Raw genomic sequence first — 20,761 nt, 5'->3', positions numbered from 1 at the left:
CCGCTCTGGCTCGGTCCCGGCCCCGCCTCCTCCCGGGGCTGGAAGGGTCTCCAGCCAGCTCCAGCCGGGCCCGGCGGAGGGCGATGCCGACCTCCCCACCCCTGCCTGCTCCCTCCAGCACGCACCAGCGCGCGGGTCCGGGAGGCTCTGCCCAGAGATGCCAGCCTCTACGAAAGTGCCAGCCACAGCCCGGGGCAGAACTGGGACTTTTTTTTTTTTTTTTTGAGATGGAGTCTCCCTCTGTCGCCCAGGCTGGAGTGCAATGGCGCGATCTCGGCTCACCGCAACCTCCGCATCCTGGGTTCAAGCGATTCTCCTGCCTCAGCCTCCTGAGTAGCTGGGACGACAGGCGCCCGCCACCACGCCCGGCTAATGTTTGTATTTTTTGGTACAGACGGGGTTTCGCCATGTTGGCCAGGCTGATCTCGAACTCCTGGCCTCGTGATCCACCCGTCTGGGCCTCCCAAGGTGCTGGGATGACAGGCGTAAGCCACCGCATCCGGCCAGAACTGGGACTTTTGACATCAAATCCCTTCGGCGCCTCCACGCCGCCTTCCATAGGAAGGAGCTTTTTAATTTGCCAAAGTACTTCAGCAGTCACATTCCATTTGGCCCTCACAACACACTGTGAGGGAGGGAGGACAGTTATTACTGTTTATATTTTACAAGTGATAACGGAGAACCGCCAGAGAAGCTTGTCCGCTTGGCGGAATGGAGACTTAGAAGCTGGTGCCAGACTTCTTTCTGCCCCGGAGCACTCCCTCCTGACAGACCTCTCACGGCCTTTTAAAAAACAAAACTGGCCAGGCCCAGTGGCTCATGCCTGTCTGTAATGCCAGCACTTTGGGAGGCCGAGGTGGGCGGATCATAAGGTCAGGAGATTGAGACCATCCTGGCTAACAGGGTGAAACCCCGTGTCTACTAAAAACACAAAAAATTAGCTGGGCGTGATGGCGGGTGCCTGTAGTCCCAGCTACTCGGGAGGCTGAGGCAGGAGAATGGCGTGAACCCAGGAGGTGGAGCTTGCAGTGAGCCGAGATCGCGCCACTGCACTCCAGCCTGGGCGACAGAGCGAGACTCCATCAATAAATAAATAAATAAATAAATAAACAAATAAAAATAAATAAATAAATAAAATAAAAACAAAACCAAGCCCTGGGCCGTCTGAGGGAGAGAAGTGGCCCAGGCCCAGAGGCCTGGTGTTCTGGGGAAGACATGTTCCCCCAAGACTTCCTGTTGAAGATTGGCCTTTGCGGTACCACAGAGCCTGCCAGCTGTGGTCAGAGCCTTCCAGATGGCTGGGGGAAGGGTGCGGCACAGGGAAGGGAATAGAAACCAGACAGCTGGCACCAAAACGACCTGATTCCTTCAAGGGGTCTTAGTTCTGACTCATCTGCTGGACAGACAGACCTTTGTCCACAGTGAAACCACTGGCCCTGTTTCTTTTGTCTCCCTCTTCAGAGAGAGTTTGCCTCTTTTTTTTTTTTTTTTTTTTTTTTGAGACGGAGTCTTGCTCTGTCCCCCAGGCTGGAGTGCAGTGGCCGGATCTCCGCTCACTGCAAGCTCTGCCTCCTGGGTTTACGCCATTCTCCTGCCTCAGCCTCCCGAGTAGGTAGGACTACAGGCGCCCGCCACCATGCCCAGCTAGTTTTTTTGTATTTTTTAGTAGAGACGGGGTTTCTTTTTTTTTTTTTTTTTTTTGAGACGGAGTCTCGCTCTGTCGCCCAGGCTGGAGTGCAGTGGCGCAATCTCGGCTCACTGCAAGCTCCGCCTCCCGGGTTCACGCCATTCTCCTGCCTCAGCCTCCCGAGTAGCTGGGACTACAGGCGCCCACAACCGCGCCCGGCTAATTTTTTTTTGTATTTTTAGTAGAGACGGGGTTTCACCGTGGTCTCGATCTCCTGACCTTGTGATCCGCCCGCCTCGGCCTCCCAAAGTGCTGGGATTACAGGCGTGAGCCACCGCGCCCGGCGAGACGGGGTTTCACTGTGTTAGCCAGGATGGTTTCAATCTCCTGACCTCATGATCCGCCCATCTCGGCCTCCCAAAGTGCCGCGATTACAGGCTTGAGCCACCGCCCTGGAAGAGTTTGCCCCTTCAAGGAGCTTGGTGTACAGGTGTGACGGTCCCATAAAGGCACTTAGGAAAACTAGGCTTTGGCCGGGCGCGGTGGCTCACGCCTGTAATCCCAGCACTTTGGGAGGCCGAGACGGGTGGATCACGAGGTCAGGAGTTCAAGACCAGCCCGGCCAACTTGGGGAAATCCCATCTCTACTAAAAATACAAAAAAATTAGCTGGGTGTGGCAGTGGGCGCCTGTAAACCCAGCCACTCAGGAGGCTGAAGCAGGAGAGAATTGTTTGAACCCTGGAGGCAGAGGTTGCAGTGAGCTGAGATCCTGCCACTGCACTCCAGTCTGGGTGGCAGAGCGAGGCTCCGTCTCAAAAAAAAAAAGAAAAAAGAAAAAAGAGGCCGGGCGCGGTGGCTCAAGCCTGTAATCCCAGCACTTTGGGAGGCCGAGACGGGCAGATCACGAGGTCAGGAGATCGAGACCATCCTGGTTAACACGGTGAAACCCCGTCTCTACTAAAAAATACAAAAAATTAGCCGGGCGCGGTGGTGGGCGCCTGTAGTCCCAGCTACTCGGGAGGCTGAGGCAGGAGAATGGCGTGAACCCGGGAGGCGGAGCTTGCAGTGAGCTGAGATCCGGCCACTGCACTCCAGCCCGGGCGACAGAGCGAGACTCTGTCTCAAAAAAAAAAAAAAAAAAAAGAAGAAAAAAGAAAACTAGGCCTGATAGGAGAGAAAATAGGAGGGCCAGGTGCAGTGGCTCATGCCTGTAACTCAGCACTTTGGGAGGCCAAAGTGGGCAGATCACCTGAGGTCAGGAGTTTGAGACCAGCCTGACCAACATGGAGAAACCCCGTCTCTACTAAAATATACAAATTAACCAGGTGTGGTGGCGGGCACCTATAATCCCAGCTACTTGGGAAGCTGATGCAGGAGAATCACTTGAACCCAGGAGGCAGAGGTTGCAGTGAGCCAAGATCGCATGCCAATGCACTCCAACCTGGGCAACAAAGTGAGATTCCATCTCAAAAAAAAAAAAAAAAAAAAAGAGAGAGAAAGAGTAAACAGAAATGTCTCAGCCATGATCTGATTTCATCTGTCTCCTCTTTCTTGAAGGGCAGCTGGAACCTCTCATGTGCTTGGTCATATGACCTTGGGCAGTAATAACTTACAACTAACATGTGTGGAGCATGAACAGGAGCTAGTCACCTGTTAAGCATTTTGCATACCCTGTTTTGTGGAATCGTCGCCACCCTTTTAAGAAGATTTTTTTTTTTTTGTTTTGTTTTTGAGATGGAGTCTCACGCTGTTGCCCAGGCTGGAGTGCAGTGGCGCGATCTCGGCTCACTGCAAGCTCCACCTCCCGGGTTCCCGCCATTCTCCTGCCTCAGCCTCCTGAGTAGCTGGGACTACAGGCGCCCACCACCGCGCCCGGCTAATTTTTTGTATTTTTTTTTTTAGTAGAGACGGGGTTTCACTGTGGTCTCGATCTCCTGACCTTGTGATCCGCCCGCCTCGGCCTCCCAAAGTGCTGGGATTACAGGCTTGAGCCACCGCGCCCGGCCTGTTTTTTTTAAGACAGAGTCTCTCACTCTGTTGCCCAGGCTAGAGGGCGGTAGTATGATCTCAGCTCCCTACAGCCTCGACCTTCCAGGCTCAGGTGAACTTCCCACCTCAGCCTCCTGAGTAGCTGCGACTACAGGTACATACCACCACATCCAGCTAATTTTTTGTATTTTTGTAGCGGCAGGGTTTTGCCATGTTTCCCAGGCTGGTCTTGAACACCTGGGCTCAAGCAATCTGCCCATCTCGGCCTCCCAAAGTGCTAGGATACAGGGAGCCACAGTGTCTGGCCAATTTTTTTATTATTTTTTTGACACAGGGTCTCACTCTGTCACCCAGGCTGCAGTGCAGTGATTTGATCACAGCTGACTGCAGCCTTGACCTCCCCAGGCTCAGGTGATCCTTCCACCTTAGCCTCCCAAGTAGCTGGGACTACAGGCAGTGTCACCATGCCGAGCTAATTTTTTTTTTTTTTTTTTTTTTAAGATGAAGTTTCACTCTTGTCGCCCAGGCTGGAGTGCAAAGGCGCCATCTTGGCTCACCACTACCTCCGCCTCCCGGGTTCAAGCAATTCTCCTGCCTCAGCCTCCTGAGTAGCTGAGATTACAGGCATGCTCCACCATGCCCAGCTAATTTTTTTGCATTTTTTTAGTAGAGATGGGGTTTCTCCATGTTGGTCCGGCTGGTCTCGAACTTCCGACCTCAGGTGATCTGCCTGCCTTGGCCTCCCAAAGTGATGGGATTACAGGCGTGAGCCATCATGCCCACCTTAAGAAGATATTTTTATGCCCAGTTTAGGATAAGGAAGGTAACTGACTACCGTAGGTAACTTGCTCAAGGTCATGTAAGAAGCTAAGAAGCAATAGAGCCAGGATTCACATCCAAGCCTGTCTGATTCTAAAACCAGCATTCTCGGCTGGGCGCGATGGCTCATGTCTGTAATCCTAGCACTTTGAGAGGCTGAGGTGGGCAGATCACCTGAGGTTGGGAGTTCGAGACCAGCCTGGACAACATGGTGAAACCCCATCTCTACAAAAATATAATTAGCCGGGCATGACAGCAAATGCTTGTAATCCCAGCTACTTGGGAGTCTGAGTCAGGAGAGCTGCTTGAACCTGGGAGGCGGAGGTTGCAGTGAGCCGAGACTGCACCATTGCACTCCAGCTGAGCAACAGAGCAGAGTGCAGTGGCATGATCTCAGCTCACTGCAACCTCCACCCCCCAGGTTCAAGTGATTCTCTTGCCACAGCCTCCCAAGCAGCTGGGATTACAGGTGCCTGCCACCACGCCCAGCTAAGTTTCATATTTTTAGTAGAGCTGGGATTGCAGTCGTGAGCCACAGTGCCCAGCCCCAACTTTGATATAAATACCTGAAATCAGAAGATATGTTTTGATGGTCAGGAGGTGGTGCTTGCTTCTTAGTACCAATAGAGCTGGCTGGGTCCACCTGTTCTTTGCGCTGGTCTCAGTTTACCTAGATTTAGCAGGCACTACTTTTACCGTCTGCAAGTCTGTGTGTGCCCTGCCCTCTAGCGGTACTGGGGTTACACTGCAGCAGTGACCTTGCGTGTACCTGATTTTACCTCTTGAAATTCTCCTTTCCTCCCTAGAATAGAGATATCCTTGCAATATTGGGAACTGGTGCACTGGGATTCCTGGGGCATCAAACTGTGGCCCGATCTGAGCCCTAGGGCAGTAGTTTTCAAACTTTAGAGCGTAATTCTTTTTTTTTTTTTTTTGAGACGGAGTCTCACTCTGTTGCCCAGGCTGGAGTGCGATTGCACTATCTTGGCTCACTGCAAGCTCCGCCTCCCAGGTTCGAGCAATTCTCCTGCCTCAGCCTCCCAAGTGCCTGGGATTACAGGCGCTTGGCTAACTTTTGTATTTTTAGTGGAGACGGGGTTTCACGTGTTGACCAGGCTGGTCTTGAATTCCTGACCTCAGATGATCCACCTGCCTCAGCCTCCCAAAGTGCTGGAATTACAGGCGTGAGCCACCGTGCCCGGCCCTTTAGGGCATAATTCTAATTCAGTAGTCTGGAGTGAGACCCAGGCATCTAAATTTTTAACAAGTACCCCAGGCAATTCTGATGCAGCGAACTTCAGGCTACATCTTCAGAAGTCAAGTCTGTAACAGCTTTCTTCTCTTCCGAATTTCCCTCTCACTGCCCCGGGTAAGCGTTTTCCCTGGATCCCAACGCAAGCACCTTTGGGCTTTGGGGAATCTCAGACCAAATTAGCCACTCCCCTTGGCCAGCCTCAGTATTGGGTTTCCAGAGGTCATGTCTTGGATAGTCAGGGACAGAGGCTGCAGCTGCCCGAGCAGTCAGCCCATGTTGAGTGTGGCCAGTTCTTGCTAATCTGGCAGGGAGAAAAGTAAAGGAAGCTCCACCATTTAGTGCACCAACTGCGGACCAGTGTGGCAGGTACTATGCTAGGTGTTTTCTAATTAAATTTGTTTTTCGTCTTTTTTCTTTTTTTTGAGATGGAGTCACATTCTGTCACCTAGGCTGGAGTGCAGTGGCGCTATCTTGGCTCACTGCAACCTCTGCATCGGCCTCCTGAGTAGCTGGGACCACAGATGTGCACCACCACACCTGGCTAATTTTTTGTATTTTGGGTAGAGCTAGGGTTTCACCATGTTGCCCAGGCTGGTCTCAAACTCCTGAGCTCAAGCAGTCTGCCTGCTTCAGCCTCCCAAAGTGCTATGATTATAGGTGTGAGCCACCTCGCTGGGCCATTTTTTATTTTTTATTTATTTTTTTAAGAGACAGGGTCTTGCCATGTTGCCCAGGCTGGTCTTGAACTCCTGGGCTCAAAGTGATCCACCTGCTTCGGCCTCCCAAAGTGCTGGGATTACAGGTATCAGCCACTGCACCTGGCCAAATTTTGAATTTTTAAAAAATTTTTAATTGGTGAAATCCCTACAACAAACCTTGAATTCCTTATTCACCATATGTTGTAGATGAGGGAAAATTATCTGTAACAATTTCACAGCTAGTAAGAGCTGGAATTTGAATCTAAGTGTGTCTAACTCAGTAGTTCTCAGCTGGAGGAGATTTTGGCCCCTAGGAGACATTTGGTAACGTCTGGAGATACTTTTGGCTGTCAAAACTGGGAGCTGGGGATGGGTGATGTTGCCACTGACATCTAGGACAGAGGCCAGGGACCACGTAAATGTCCTACTGTGCACCCAGTAGCCCTCCCACAAGAAATTATTCTACTTCAAATGCCAGTGGGTGCTGAGGTGGAGAAACCCTGGACTCAAAGCCTGTGCTTCTGGCCTTGGGGGTGGGGTCAGTGTTCAGAACAAAATGGAAAAGGGTCACCCCAAGGGCCGTGAGCGGGAAAGGGATGGGATTTCTATGCTGGGGATAATGGAGAATAAGGGCCGCTGGTGAGGCTTCGTTTTCTTCCACGTTTGGCCAGGGCCCTGCTCAATTTCTCCCTGCCTTGCCAAGTCAGTCCTTAGGACTTCACACTAAGCTTGTCCTGGAGTGACCCTGACTCCCAACGCAGGATCGGGGCAAAATATTTACCTGGGTATTCCTGCAGCACTTCCCAGCCAAAGATGCTGGCTTTTGGGGCCAACATGTCCCACCTGCAGCCCTTGAGCAATTAGGACCCTTGCTGTGGGGGGTGGCCATGTGGGCAGGGCACTGCTGAAAGCCAAAAATGGAGTGGCCCAGGGACCAGGTGGCAGCTGAGAACAGTTAGAAGTGGAGTGAATGTGGCAGGGCACAGTGGCTTACACCTGTAATCCCAGCACTTTGGGAGGCTAAGGCAGGTGGATCACCTGAGGTCAGGAGTTCGAGACCAGCCTGGCCAACATGGTGAAACCCTATCTCTACTAAAAATACAAAAATTAGCCGGGAGTGGTGGTGTGTGCCTGTAGTCCCAGCTACTCGGGAGGCTGAAGGAGGAGAATCGCTTGAACCCGGGAGGTGGAGGTTGCAGTGAGCCGAGACAGCGTCACTGCACTCCAGCCTGGGCAACAGAACGAGACTGTCTCAAAAATAATAATAATAATAATAATAATAATAAAATAGGCCGGGCGCGGTGGCTCACGCCTGTAATCCCAGCACTTTGGAAGGCCAAGGTGGGTGGATCACGAGATCAGGAGATCGAGACCATCCTGGCTAACACGGTGAAACCCCGTCTCTACTAAAAATACAAAAAAATTAGCCGGGCGTGGTGGCGGGCACCGGTAGTCCCAGCTACTTGGGGCCGGGCGTGGTGGCGGGCACCTGTAGTCCCAGCTACTTGGGAGACTGAGGCAGGAGAATGGCGTGAACCCAGGAGGTGGAGCTTGCAGTGAGCCGAGATTGCGCCACTGCACTCCAGCCTGGGCGACAGAGCGAGACTCCGTCTCTAAATAAATAAATAAATAAAATAAATGGAGTAAATGGGCAAAACCAGGAAGATCCTATCAGCCCACGGAGGAATAGGGCAACTTGAGTAGGAAGTAGGGGGCGGCTGGCCTGGGAAACAGCGTTCTGAACTGCAAGTTTGCTTCCCATAGCCATTCCTCCTCCCCAGGCTTGGTCCTCGGGTTCACTATACCCTCCCCGGTGCCAGCCACCATTCTGGACCACCCCAATAATGGCCTCCCCCTAGACCAGGGAGGATCTAGACCAGAGAGTCTGAATTGACTATGCTAACAGGAAATACCTCTTTCCAAGCCCAGAGCCTCTGAAGAACTAAGGAGTAGAGCGGGGTTCGGGTTGGGGTTGGGGGTAGACAGTCTTGGAGTGATAGGGGAAAAGAAAGATCATACAATCACATCCCCCATGTTCTTTCCTTCACCACCCATGGGGGTGGATAGGGGGATGGAGGAGGGTAAGCAAGGAGGAGGATGTGGTAACAGCTGATTCGTCCCCTGAGGTCACACTTTCCAACAATCAGCTGTTACTGGGGCGCAAGGCAGGAAGTTTCCTTAAAGGCGCAATGTCCTGAACGCAGGCTCAGAATTCTGGAGCTCCAAGGAACTTTATCAATTACCTGATGGAGAGCGTATTTAACAGAGGGAAGGATCTCACCCTCCAGGCTCGTCTCTCCTGCTCAGTTACTCTCAGCCCTTATTTGGAGCTGAAGGAAAAGGCATGGATTTCAGTCTACATGTTCCTCTTTCTGGGGCTTGCGCGGAGTGATAAGGTGGGGTAGGCTTGCCCCTTTAAAAAAGCCGACCAACAGCTTTTGCCAAGTCATTGGGTTCATTTCAGTTTTTGCCCTTCCCCCGCTCATCGAGACTCTGATTGGCCCCTGGGGAAGGAGCAGTCTGCTCATTGGTCTCCACCTTCGAAATCTCTTCCCTAAGTAGGCCTGAGTCAGTGAAGAGCTTTGGAGGGCGGGACTGAATGGGGGTTAATCAGAGGATGCGATTGCTGACCATTTGCACTTTGGCATGGCCCATCCCCTAATTTCTGACCAGAAGCCCTCCCTGTACCCGAAGGTGAGGACTGTGCTATGAATCTATTGTTAGAAAGCTACCTCTTGGGAGGCTCTGGGGGCTCTTCTGGGACTGGGAAGAGACATCCCAGAAAAAAGCCTCCTCTGGTTAGGAAGGGCCCCCAGGAGGAGTGGGCTGGGTCTCTCCAGTGAAAGCTGGGCTGGGCGAGGTGAGCATCCTCCCTCCTCCAAAAGGCCTCGATAGCTCTCCAGCGGCAGCCTCTGCTACCCTGGGGGCTGACGCTCTGTCCACTCCTGCTCCTTGGTCCGCGCCACCTTTCCTTAAAGAGCTACAGCGTCCCGCCGAGGCCGGCCAGTCAGTTTGGGAGATGTCTAAAAGAAGCACTCACGGCTCCAACAAGGAGGGGCTGTCGCCCTTTAAGGACTTCCCTGGGCCGGATTCCGAGCTCAGTTTAAAAATGCCAACTCACAGAGCGCACTGGGTTCTGGGAAGGAGGGTGTCGGGCTGAGAACTACACGGACCAGCATGCATTGCAAACGCAGACGCCGTGACTTTCGCCTGCTCTTTAGGACTCTCGTTTGACTTAGCGCTTTTCTAAGCGGGTCGCTGACGCGAAAGGCTGGGCCACGCCTTTCCATCTATTGGCCGGCTCGTGAGTGGGTGGGCGGGGCTTGGTGCAATTCCGCCCGGCAAAAGGGTGGCCTCCTTGCCAATCAGAGCCAGGGCGCCTGGAGAGGCGGGACCAGGGCGAGGCCCCGGCGCCCCCGGGTAGGCGTGGCCACGTTGCCCAGCAGTGGGCGGTGATTGGCCCCGGGCGGTGCATTCGCAGCTCGTGCGTCACGACGCCGCCAGCTGATCGGAGCCTGGAGCCGGTGTGTGCTGGGCGCCGTGAAGAGACAGCGCCGCCGGCCGTGGGGAGAGGACGCAGTGATTTGCTCCCCTCTGCGCAGCAACCCCCACACCCAGCACCAGGTGGGTGTGAGCTGGCCATCCGGTCACGCAGCGGGGAACCGCGGTAACGGGATGGAGGGTGAAAGTGGGGTCCGGGCGGCCACACCCTGCCCTTCCGGGGAGGAGAGAGGGGGCGGCGGGGGCAGGGGCGCTTCGGGAAGAGGGGCCTGGACTGGCCGGGTTAGTGTGTCAGGAGCTCTGAGGAAAGAGTCCGGGACGGGAGTCGTGGCGGAAGGGCTGGCGGAGTGGCGGGGTTGGGGGAGCCGAGGGGCCGGAGGGCCGGAGGGCCGGGGGCGGCTCACCCGGCGGCCCGCGGTCTGAGGATACAGGGGCCGGCCATCTAGCCTGGGGAGGTTCTGGACCCCCCGAGCGGGCGGCGGGGAGGTGCTTTGCCTCTGTCGGCGTTCACTGGGTCAGAGCCAGTTCAGCGCCAGTTCAGCTCCCTGGCAGGGAAGGGGTCGCTGGGCGGGCCGGCCCCTCCTCTCGTTCCCTCCAGGGGATGTTATGTAAGGGGGGAGGGGAGAGGAGTAGGGGGCGGCGGTGCCGGGGCCTTATGCAACCCAAAGGTTAGGGTTTCACCGCGGTTGGGCGGGGGAAAGAGGGCAAGAGGAGGGCCTGGAAACTCTAACCCCCCCTCCCCAGACTAACTGGCCGTCTTGGGCCGAGAGAAGGTCACCTCTGCACCTCCCCCCAGCCTGTCCGGTTGTGAGGCCCCTAGCCCAGGCCTGGCCCTGACTGCCTGGGAAGCCGGCTGGCTGGGTGGGGCGCCTGGGTTAGTCATCACTGGGCTCCCTCTCTCCCCACCTCCCGGCCAACTCTTGGCCCCTCCCCATGGCCTCCGGCGAGGCTGTCGCCCCCACCTCCCTCCGGCCCTGGTTCCAGCCTCCAACTCCTTTGGCCTGTCATCCTGGCTGTCAGACTGGGCTAGGAGCTGTCAGAGTGCCAGAGGGTTGATGGAGCAGCTGGTCAGAGGGTCAGTGCCCTGGGCCCACCCCGCCCTGCAGCCAAGGGCACCTGCTTGGCATAGACTCTCAGCAGCTGCTGACTCCTCTGAGTTGAACAGAGCTATCTCAGACAGAGGAAGGTCGGACGGAGTTGGACTGGTCACCCAGGGGAAGGAAGATACACAAAGTTCATGCCTCCCAAGAGGGTTTCGGAATTTGAACCGCACCCCGTATCCGCCAATCTTTCTTACCCTCTGAGTATAGAAATTCCAAGGCAAGACCGCCTTGGCCCCTCAGCCTGGCGTGGGCCATGCCCTTGGACTGAGTGTCAGCAGAGACCCGCCCTCCCCAGCTCACATCCCCCGAGCCTGCCACGCCCCCAGCCCCCTCCCTGGGCCATGCTGCAGGGCCCGGCTTTTCCTGCTGATTCATGCGTTGGAACTGTGGGGGCGGGGCTTGGAACTTGGAACAAAGTTCAGACATGGAGGGGCCGGCAGACAGCCTGGAATTCATACCAGATGTACCCGGAATGCGCAAGCGGAATGCCTGGCATCCGAGAGTCCTGGGGAAGCTGCCCAGCCACCCTGCTCATACCTCCCTCCCCTCCAGCCTGTGGTCCCCTGCCCGCCTCTCACAGCCCCAGCCACCCTGCCCACACCTCCCTCCTCTCCAGCCTGTGGTCCCCTGTCCGCCCCTCACAGCCCCGGGGCCTCTGCTGACCTTCTTTCAAACGCTAGGCCTCCTCCCTTCCTCACTCTTCCCCAATCCAGGCCCCCAGAACTCTCCTTCCAGCTGAACTCCCTGGGAACAAGTCATTTGGGCTGATGACTGAACTCCTATTTCTGGACCTGAGGTACCACACTTCTAGTACCTGCGTGCTGGTGGGGTGTGTCCAGGGTCTCGGACTCTGCCCTGTCTGAATGCTGAGGAGGCTGGGCCCCCGGGGGCTGCTAGGGCAGGGGTGGCTGAGAGCAGGACTGGGTTTCTCTAGACTCCAGTTCTGGAAAGAAGAGTAAGGGAAGTCTGTTTACAGCTGCCTCTTGCTGCTCACTGAGGCTAACAGCTTCTGCAGGCCCACATCAGAGCTGCAACCCTTCATTAGAATCTCAAAGGTCTACTGGGGCAGGACCCTGATGGCCAGTGAGTGGGTCAGCGTGGCAGCAACATGCCCTGCTCAGATCTTTCCCATTTTCCCTCCCTTTCCCCTAGGAGCCTGTTCCTCTCACACCCTCACCTGGCTGAGCCGCAGTAGTTCTTCAGTGGCAAGCTTTATGTCCTGACCCAGCTAAAGCTGCCAGTTGAAGAACTGTTGCCCTCTGCCCCTTGCTTCGAGGAGGAGGAGGAGCTGCTTTCCCCATCATCTGGAAGGTGACAGAAATGGGCTGGGAAGGTCCGAACAGCAGGGTTGATGATACGTTTTGGGAAAGCTGGAGAGCCTTTGCCCAGATTGGCCCAGCAAGGAGCGGTTTTAGATTAGAGACACTGGCTGAATTGAGGAGTAGAAGGCTCAAACAAGCCCAGGTTAGTTGGTCTTTGTGTGACAGTGGGAAGAAGTGGAGAGAACACTCTGTCTCCCCAACTTCCTTCTTGACCCTCCTTCCGTGTCTCTCATTCTTCCCCACTGGCCTTTCCAGATGAGGTCCGAAAGTAAGTTCACTCTTCCAGGAAAAGTGACACTGAACCCGGGTGCGAGGATCATCCCTCTGCTCTTATTTTTCCCTGCATTTCCTTAGGCTGGCCCAGACTCTCGATTCCTGGCCGCTTACCTGTGTCTGAGACCCTTAGGCCTCCTGTCTCAGTTTCGCCACCTGTGAGATGGGCAGCCAGACAGATGAGTGTACGTGAGGGAGTCAGAAGCCCACCTGGGCTCTCGCGCCGCTGTGGGTGGGAACACACACTTTTCACATAAGCTGTTGTCCCTCCCCCATCCCTGACACCATCACCCAGGAGCTGGGCGGGGTAATGGGAAGCTGGAGGAGGGGGTTAGAGTTAGACCAATGCAAGGAGCTAGGAGGAGCTCGCCTCTCCACGATGTCCCCCCATGCAAGGGTGGCCCAAGGCTTCCCCTGATATCCAAAGCAGGACAGCAGCCCCTTGGTGGGATTCTAACTGCCGCTGCCCTGTTTCTTTCCTCACTTTGCTTTCCAAGGTGGTGTGTGATCCCCAGCTCAGGCCTGTGCAGACGGGAAATTCTCCCCTGCAGCAAGCAGGGGAGGTGGGTTGTGGGATGTGACCTCCTTCTGGATATCAGGCAGTGTAAACCTGCCCCCTCCAGCCCTGATCCATTCTCACCCAGCGGCTACAGGAAGCTGTCTGTTCGATTTGGTGGGAGGAGATGTGCAGGGAGCTGTATCTTATCCTCCGCTTGTGAAAAACTCAAGGATGTGGAGAAGAGTAGACTGTGGAACCCTGCCCTTCTGCAGCCAAGCTGAGTGGGACAGTGGTAGAGAGGAGGGGATAGACGCATAGGCTGCAACAAAGGTCACTCTGTTCCTGGACACTGCCTCCGTCCTTTCTTCTTGCTTCACTGGCCACAGCGTCTCCCTCCAGCCCTCGCATGTGCCTCTGCCATCTTCACCCATCATGGAGCAGAGGTGAGGAAAGGGAGCCTGGAAATGCGGAGACCAGTGAAGGACCAGGCCTGGAGAGCACAGGGTCCTACCTGGGCATCCAACAGAGGAGCCCATAAAGGCCAGGAGCACCCCAAAAGGAGGGAGGACAGCCAGCCTCCATCGACGGCAAGCCTCCAGCCCTCTCCTCCTTTGATCGCCATTTCTCTCCAGGCTTTCTGCCTCCAAGATGTGGCACCATAGTGCAGTGCCCTGTGGCTTCACCGCCCTACTTCCACCTCCGCCCAGCCTGCAATGTTTATGTAAGCAGCCTCAAGGACCAAGAGCCATCTGCGAAAGGACATACACAGGAAATTCATAAAAGAAATCGGAATGGATAAAACCATGAAAAAAATGTATGCTTCATTAGTAATTAAAGAAAGGCAAATAGAGCTGAAAGCATTTTTCCCTTAGCAAACCATAACAGAAAAAAATAAGACCCAATATTGGCAAAGAGACTATTGAGATGACATTGCCATATATTGCGCTTGGGAGTATACATCGTATACATCGGTGCAGGCTTCCTGGATGGCGGTTGGGTAATATGTGTCATGTAGCCTAAATGCTCCACGTCCTTTGACCTATGAATTCTATCTTTGGGAATTTATCCTAAGAAAATAATTAAGGATTTAGTTAGTGATAAGATGTTCATCCCAGGTTTGCAATGGAGAAAAATGGGAAGCAATGGTTTGGTTGGGAATTCATTCCTTTTCTGCTGTAATGAAAGTTTGCAGTAGGGGATTTTGCTTAGGGAAATTATTGTATCTCCATCCAGATGGTGGGGTACTGCACAGACATTAAAAGTCATGTAAAAGAACATCTGACTGAAAGAAAAATACTCCTTGAATATTAAAAGGTTGTAAAAATAGTGCATGTTATGTGATCTCAATTTTGTCTTTTAAAGTATGGGTGTATACTTGTATACGTAGAGCAGATAAAAAAGACGAAAGGCATGCTAAAAAATGTTTAGTGGTTATCTTTGGATGGTGGAACAAAGTCACTGAAATTTTCATCTTTAGTTTTTCTGTAATTTCCAAATTTTCTACATTAATTGTGTATTGCTTTCCTATAATAAATATAATTTAAGAGATTGGTGTTATTATTTAAACCTTTGGAGAAGTGGGGGTAGAAGAATGAAGGGAAGACCTCAGCTTTTTGGTGAGAAGGTTTGGTTGGGATGCCTCTTCGTCTATGAACTTAATTCTTTGAAGTAGCTGGAATCCTTCCTCTCAGGCTGCAGGAAACAGCTCTGAATTGCTGGCTGACTGCTAGCTGAAGAGGTGTGGAGTGGAGTAAGGTGGAAGGAAAGCAGTACAAACCTGGGGCTCTTCAGGTGGTGAGGGGCTGGGGGAGACTTTTCCTCTTAAGGCTGGAGGGTTCTAGAATCTTAACAGCCCTGCTACTGAGAGCAGGACAGATCTGTTTTTCTCTTCTGACTCTGTCCCAGCCTTGAAGGGACCCTGTGTTACCTTTCCTTGTCCTTGGATTGTTAGATACCCTACCTACCCAACAGGTACCAGGCCTTTGGGGAAGGGGGGTGCTTTTCAAGACCGGCGGCCAGCGATTCCCTTTTGCCTCGTCTTCTTAATGAGGCTCCTCTGTAGGGCCAAAAACAATGCTAGGGGTCAGGGCGGGGCCCAGTGCGTCGCTTCTCCAACATGGGGGCTCCTGGGGGTTGTGGAAGCGGGGAGCAGAACTGCTGGAATTACAGGTTTTCTGGGATATGTTAAAGGCCTGGAAACCTCAGGAGGCAGAAGGGGTGGCTCCAAGAAAGTGGGGCGCCCCCTCCCCACCACGGATGCTGGGAGGGAAGTGGGGGCGGCGGCGAGACTCGGGCAGGCACGTGTGGGCTGCGCTGGCCTCTGCCTTCCAGGGTGTGGCGGTGACGCTCAGTAGGTGAAAGGCTCTGGAGCTGGAGGAGGAGGTCGAGGTTCGCGGGCGGGGCCCGGGAGTGTCAGGTGAGGTTAGACTGGAGACCCAGGTCTGCAACTCCAGCGCTTCAGGACGCCTGGAGCTGGGGAGGAACCCTATTGGTGAACATCCTGGAGGCCCCCCGAGCTCCAGGGTCCGGAGCCCCCGAACCGCTCCCCTGGATGGGGCGGGACGCGATCGGTGGCCAAGGCTCCGGGGGTGGTGGCCCCGCGGCTGCTCCAATCACCGCGCAGCCGAGGGATGGGGCGTGGACGAGCAGGGAAAAGTTCCTGCGGATTTCGAAGGCGGGGCGGGGAGGGGAGCCGGGGGCCCAGCCCTGCAGGAAAGCGGGTTCCAGTCCTGGCCGAGAGTGCGGGCACCAAGCGGACAGACTTGGACCCCCCGCCCCCCCAACCGCTGCCCGGCCATGGCGCCCCCGGGGCTCCTGGTGGCCGGCGCCTCCTTCCTTGCGTTCCGAGGGCTGCACTGGGGGCTGCGGCGGCTGCCCACGCCGGAATTGGCCGCCCGGGACCGCTGGCAGTGGCGGAACCTCTGCGTCTCCCTGGCGCACAGCCTGCTCTCGGGGGCCGGGGCACTGCTCGGGTGCGGGCTTGGGGGTTCGAGGCGCACCGGGCGAGGGCGAGGGGTGGGAGGCTGAGGCCGGGAGACCCGGCGGGCGTCTCCAGAGTTGAGACTGGCGTGGGGGCGCCCACAGAGAGAGCGGGGTCAGGGCCTGGAGAGGCTAACCATGCCCCTCCCTTCCCCCTCCATACCCCAGCCTGTCACTGCACCCTCAGATGGCCGCCGACCCCATCCATGGCCACCCGAGCTGGGCCCTGGTGCTGGTGGCCGTGTCTGTGGGTAAGTCTGCAGGGAAGGCTGGGCCGGTGGGGCGACGGGGGGTTGCGGGGGGCAGCTTCTGCTGTCCTTCGAGGTCCATTCCCCTCCCTCGTGGGGGTTAAACGTTCCTGAAGCTTTTACCAAGGGAAACCTAAGAACTGGGAGAGGGGCGGGGCAGGGCGGGGAGGGGGGAGCTGGAAATCCTCTCTAAGCTGCCCAGGCCCTGAAGCAGCCTAACCTCTACCCCCATGCCCACAGGTTACTTCCTGGCAGACGGAGCTGACCTGCTGCGGAACCAGACCTTGGGCAAGACCTGGGATCTTCTCTGTCATCATTTGGTGGTGAGACTGAGGGGAGAAGCCAGACAGGAGGGAGGAGGGAGCCCTGTCCAACTTGAGCTTCCCAGTCTCTCCTCTTTCTTCTTTTTTTTGAGACAGAGTCTCACTCTGTCACCCAATTTGGAGTCCAGTGGTTCAGCCTCGGCTCACTGCAGCCTTCGCCTCCGGGGTTCAAGCAATTCTCCTCCCTCAGCCTCCCATGTAGCTAGAATTACAGGCACCCACCACCACACCCAAGTAATTTTTATATTTTTACTAAAGATGGGGTTTCTCTATGTTGGCCAGGCTGGTCTCGAAATTCTGACCTCAGGTGATCCACCCACTTCGGCCTCCCAAAGTGACGGGGTTACAGGCATGAGCCACCGCCCCTGGCCCTCTCTTCATTTTTCTATCCTATCATTTCCCACAGAGTCTCTGCCCCCAGCTGGTGCTTGGCTCCCCAGTCTTAGGCTGAGTTAGGGGGAGGAGGTGGCTGCTGGCCACAGCTGGGGAGTCCAGACACCCACCATCCAAGGGCACCTACCATGTGAGCCTAAGGAGTTCGGGTCCCCCCACAGGTGTGCAGTTGATCACGGAAATGTGGAATATGGAGCTTTTCTGAAAAGGGGGTGCCCTAGTATAGGGTGTGGGTATGCGGTATGAAAGCCCTAGGCCAGGTGTAGTGGCTCACGTCTGCAATCCCAGAACTTTGGGAGGCCGAGGCAGGTGGATCACGAGGTCAGGAGATTGAGACCATCCTGACTAATATAGTGAAACCCCGTCTCTACTAAAAATACAAAAATTAGCTGGGTGTGGTGGTGCACGCCTGTAGTCCCAGCTACTCAGGAAGCTGAGGCAGGAGAATCTCTTGAACCAGGGAAGCGGAGGTTGCAGTGAGCCAAGATCACACCACTGCACTCCAGCCTGGTGACAGAGTGAGACTCTGTCTCAAAAAAAAAAAAAAAAAAAGAAAGAAAGAAAGAAAAGAAAGCCCAGGAATGGGAAGTTAAAGGGGTGTTAGGGGATGAGACAGCCCCTCCCTGGGCCAATCCTGGCTCCATCTATGGAAGGGTTGTTTCAAGGCTGCTCAGGGCCCCAGGATAAAGGTAAAAGCATAAAGGTCAGGTGTTTGGGGAGTCCCACAGAGTGCGTGGAAGCCTCTCTTAAGGCCTGGGTTATTGGGACATGATGGCTGGCAGGTTGTGGGGGGTCCTCTGACCTGTGACCCTGGCTCCCAGGTGGTGAGCTGCCTCAGCACCGCTGTTCTGTCTGGCCACTACGTGGGCTTCTCCATGGTGTCTCTGCTCCTGGAGTTGAACTCTGCCTGCTTGCACCTGCGGAAGCTGCTGTTGCTCTCTCGCCAGGCCCCATCCCTGGCCTTCAGCGTGACCAGCTGGGCCTCCTTGGCCACCCTGGCCCTCTTCCGCCTGGTCCCGCTGGGGTGGATGAGTCTGTGGCTATTCCGGCAGCGCCACCAGGTTCCTCTTGCTCTGGTCACCCTGGGTGGAATTGGGCTGGTCACTGTGGGCGTCATGAGCATCATATTGGGGATCCGCATTCTGGTCAATGATGTCCTGCAGTCTCGACCCCATCCACCCAGCCCCGGGCACGAGAAAACCAGGGGGACCAGGACACATCGTGACGATGGACCTGTCACCAGGGACAATTCCACTCTCAGCCTGAAAGACTACAGAGAAGCCATGGGCCCCTCGCTGGGGGAGGTGGGGCCAGGACAAGGAGATGAGGGTCTTCCATGCACAGTCCCCCATCGGGGTGAGGGCCAGACTGGCTCATCAGCATCTCGGTTTCTCTTCCAGCTAACTCACATCCCTTCCCCTTGCTAGGATCTAAGAAGAATAGCTGATGTTGGATAGGTGGGAACCTGGGTTTCTGTTTACTGAAATCCGTCATCAGATGAGTGCCCTTTCCAGCAAATAAACTCAAGAAGTACAGCCAGATCTGTCAGTAAAGGGTGGCAGGAGGCAAGCAGCTGGAAGAAACTGCCAGTGGAGACAGAAGCTCTTTGCTTTAACCCAGGGACATGTCGGGGAAGGTGAAGTCCCACTAGGATCAGAGAGATCTGGTATGGGGCGAGTAGGGACAGAGAAAAGAGATCTCACCTATAACCAAATTCTGGCAGGGGGAGGAAGGTAGAGGAGGTGCTATCTGTCCCGGCAGAGATGGACGTGATAGTTGCCAAGAGACAGAACCTGGGCCACAGCAATTGCTGCTAATATTTCTGGTTCTCAAAGCCACACTCCTGTTTTTCTTTCTTTTTTTTTTCTTTTTTATTTTTTTATGAGATAGCATCTCACTCTGTCACCCAGGCTGGAGTGTAGTGGCACGATTCCAGCTCACTGCAACCTCAGCCTCCTGGGTTCAAGTGATTCTCCTGCCTTAGTCTCCCAAGTAGCTGGGACTACAGGCATGCACCATCAAGACCCGCTAATTTTTGTATTTTTTGGTGGAGAGGTTTCACCATGTTGCCCAGGCTGGTCTTGAACTCCTGACCTCAAGTGATCCACCTGCCTCGGCCTCCCAGAGTGCTGGGATTATAGATATGAGCCACTACGCCCGGCACACACTCCTGTTTTTCTGCTTAACCCTGGTCCTACTGTGTCCTTTTAATTTTTTTAAATTTTTTAATTTTTTTGGTGTCTTTTTACTTTTCGTTTTTTTTTTCTTTTTTTTTTTTCTTTTTTTTTTTTTTTTTTTTTTTTGAGACAAGTTCTTGCTCTGTCGCCCAGGACGGCGTGTAGGACTTGATCTTGGCTCACTGGAATCTCTGCCTCCCAGGCTCAAGCAATACTCCTGCCTCCCAGCTTAGCCTCCCAAGTAGCTAGGACTACAGGTGCACGCCACTGCACCAGGCTAATTTTGGTGTTTTCTTATAGAGACCAGGTTTTGCCATGTTGCCCAGGCTGGTCTCAAACTTTTGCACTCAAGTGATCCACCCACCTCAGCCTCCCAAAGTGCTGGGATTACAGACGTGAGCCACCGTACCTGGCCTCTTTTGACTTTTCAAAGACAATTCGGATTATTAGAGGAATGAACACAGGGCTAAGTCTGTCTTCTTAGGATGGCACTGAAGTCCAGAATCACAGAAGGAACTCAAGCACCCACTTGGGTGCCCAGTACAGAGTTTTCCCAGGCCCAGGCTTTCGTGGAAGAATGAGGGCAGAGGCAGAGCGTGTGAGAGAAGGCTGCAGGAGGATAAAGGAATAGCTGGCCTTCTGGCCGGGCGTGGTGGCTCACGCCTGTAATCCCAGCACTTTGGGAGGCCGAGATGGGAGGATCACCTGAGGTCAGGAGTTCAAGACCAGACTGGTAAACATGGTGAAACCCTGTCTCTACTAAAAATACAAAAATTAGCCAGATACCTGTAATCCCAGCTACTCGGGAGGCTGAGGCAGGAAAATCGCTTGAACCCAGGAGGCAGAGGCTGCAGTGAGCCGAGATCGTGCCACTACACTCCAGCCTGGGCAACAGAGTGAGACTCCGTCTCAAAAGAAAAAAAAAAAAGGAAGAGCTGGACCTTTTCTGAGATTCATTCATAAGCTCTTCCTCCCTGTTGCTTCTGCTGTGTTTTTTTTTTTTTTTTTTTTTTGAGACGGAGTCTCGCTCTGTCACCCAGGCTGGAGTGCAGTGGCCAGATGTCAGCTCACTGCAAGCTCCGCCTCCTGGGTTCACGCCATTCTCCTGCCTCAGCCTCCCGAGCAGCTGGAACTACAGGCGCAGCCACCACGCCCGGCTAGTTTTTTGTATTTTTTTTAGTAGAGACGGGGTTTCACCGTGTTAGCCAGGATGGTCTCGATCTCCTGACCTCGTGATCCGCCCGTCTCGGCCTCCCAAAGTGCTGCTGCTGTGTTTTTTTTTTCTGTTGAACAAGACCGCTTCCTTCCCAGAACATCCAGGTGATGGGAAGTGCCGAGCAGATTAAGGCTGTTCTACTAAACAATGAACTGAGAGAGGCAACCCTTAGCCATCCACAGAAAAGGTACATGAGCAAAAGCAAGAGACAGGAAGATTGTCTTCAAAAAAACCTTGCTAAGAAGCGGAAGTACAGAAAGACACAAAGAATGACAGAGACAGACATACATAGATTGAGCGACAGATAGAAAGACAGAAGGATTATTCGCATAGAGGTG

The 20,761-nt window shown here is 54.5% G+C and overlaps 1 protein-coding gene across 5 annotated transcripts; it reads left to right on the top strand.

Annotated features, from left to right (window-relative positions):
- The first annotated feature begins 8,952 nt into the window (after positions 1-8,952).
- LOC105471656 (TLC domain containing 2) lies at positions 8,953-20,190 on the top strand. 5 transcript variants are annotated; one of them, XM_071082095.1, is made up of 8 exons: positions 8,953-9,083; positions 9,871-10,013; positions 11,707-11,789; positions 12,146-12,304; positions 13,233-16,059; positions 16,235-16,317; positions 16,555-16,637; positions 17,852-20,190. In XM_071082095.1, the coding sequence occupies exons 5-8, from the start codon at positions 15,884-15,886 to the stop codon at positions 18,455-18,457; spliced, it is 948 nt and encodes a 315-aa protein (XP_070938196.1). In that variant the 5' UTR covers positions 8,953-9,083; positions 9,871-10,013; positions 11,707-11,789; positions 12,146-12,304; positions 13,233-15,883; the 3' UTR covers positions 18,458-20,190. The 5 variants fall into 5 exon arrangements, with proteins under 5 accessions (XP_070938196.1, XP_011722594.1, XP_011722574.1 ...); XM_011724272.3 differs by having other exon boundaries at positions 8,954-9,083; positions 13,086-16,059; XM_011724262.3 differs by having other exon boundaries at positions 8,954-9,083; positions 12,670-16,059.
- Positions 20,191-20,761: the final 571 nt, after the last annotated feature.

This window comes from Macaca nemestrina, chromosome 17 (assembly GCF_043159975.1).
Source record: "Macaca nemestrina isolate mMacNem1 chromosome 17, mMacNem.hap1, whole genome shotgun sequence".
Classification (NCBI taxonomy): domain Eukaryota; kingdom Metazoa; phylum Chordata; class Mammalia; order Primates; family Cercopithecidae; genus Macaca; species Macaca nemestrina.
This window is presented reverse-complemented; position numbering and strand designations above follow the sequence as displayed.

Coding starts and splice junctions, on each gene's coding strand:
- LOC105471656 (XM_011724292.3), top strand. CDS start 15,884: ATGGCGCCCCCGGGGCTCCTGGTGGCCGGCGCCTCCTTCCTTGCGTTC. Junction 16,060..16,234: donor GGGGCCGGGGCACTGCTCGG/GTGCGGGCTTGG, acceptor TCCATACCCCAG/CCTGTCACTGCACCCTCAGA. Junction 16,318..16,554: donor GCTGGTGGCCGTGTCTGTGG/GTAAGTCTGCAG, acceptor CCATGCCCACAG/GTTACTTCCTGGCAGACGGA.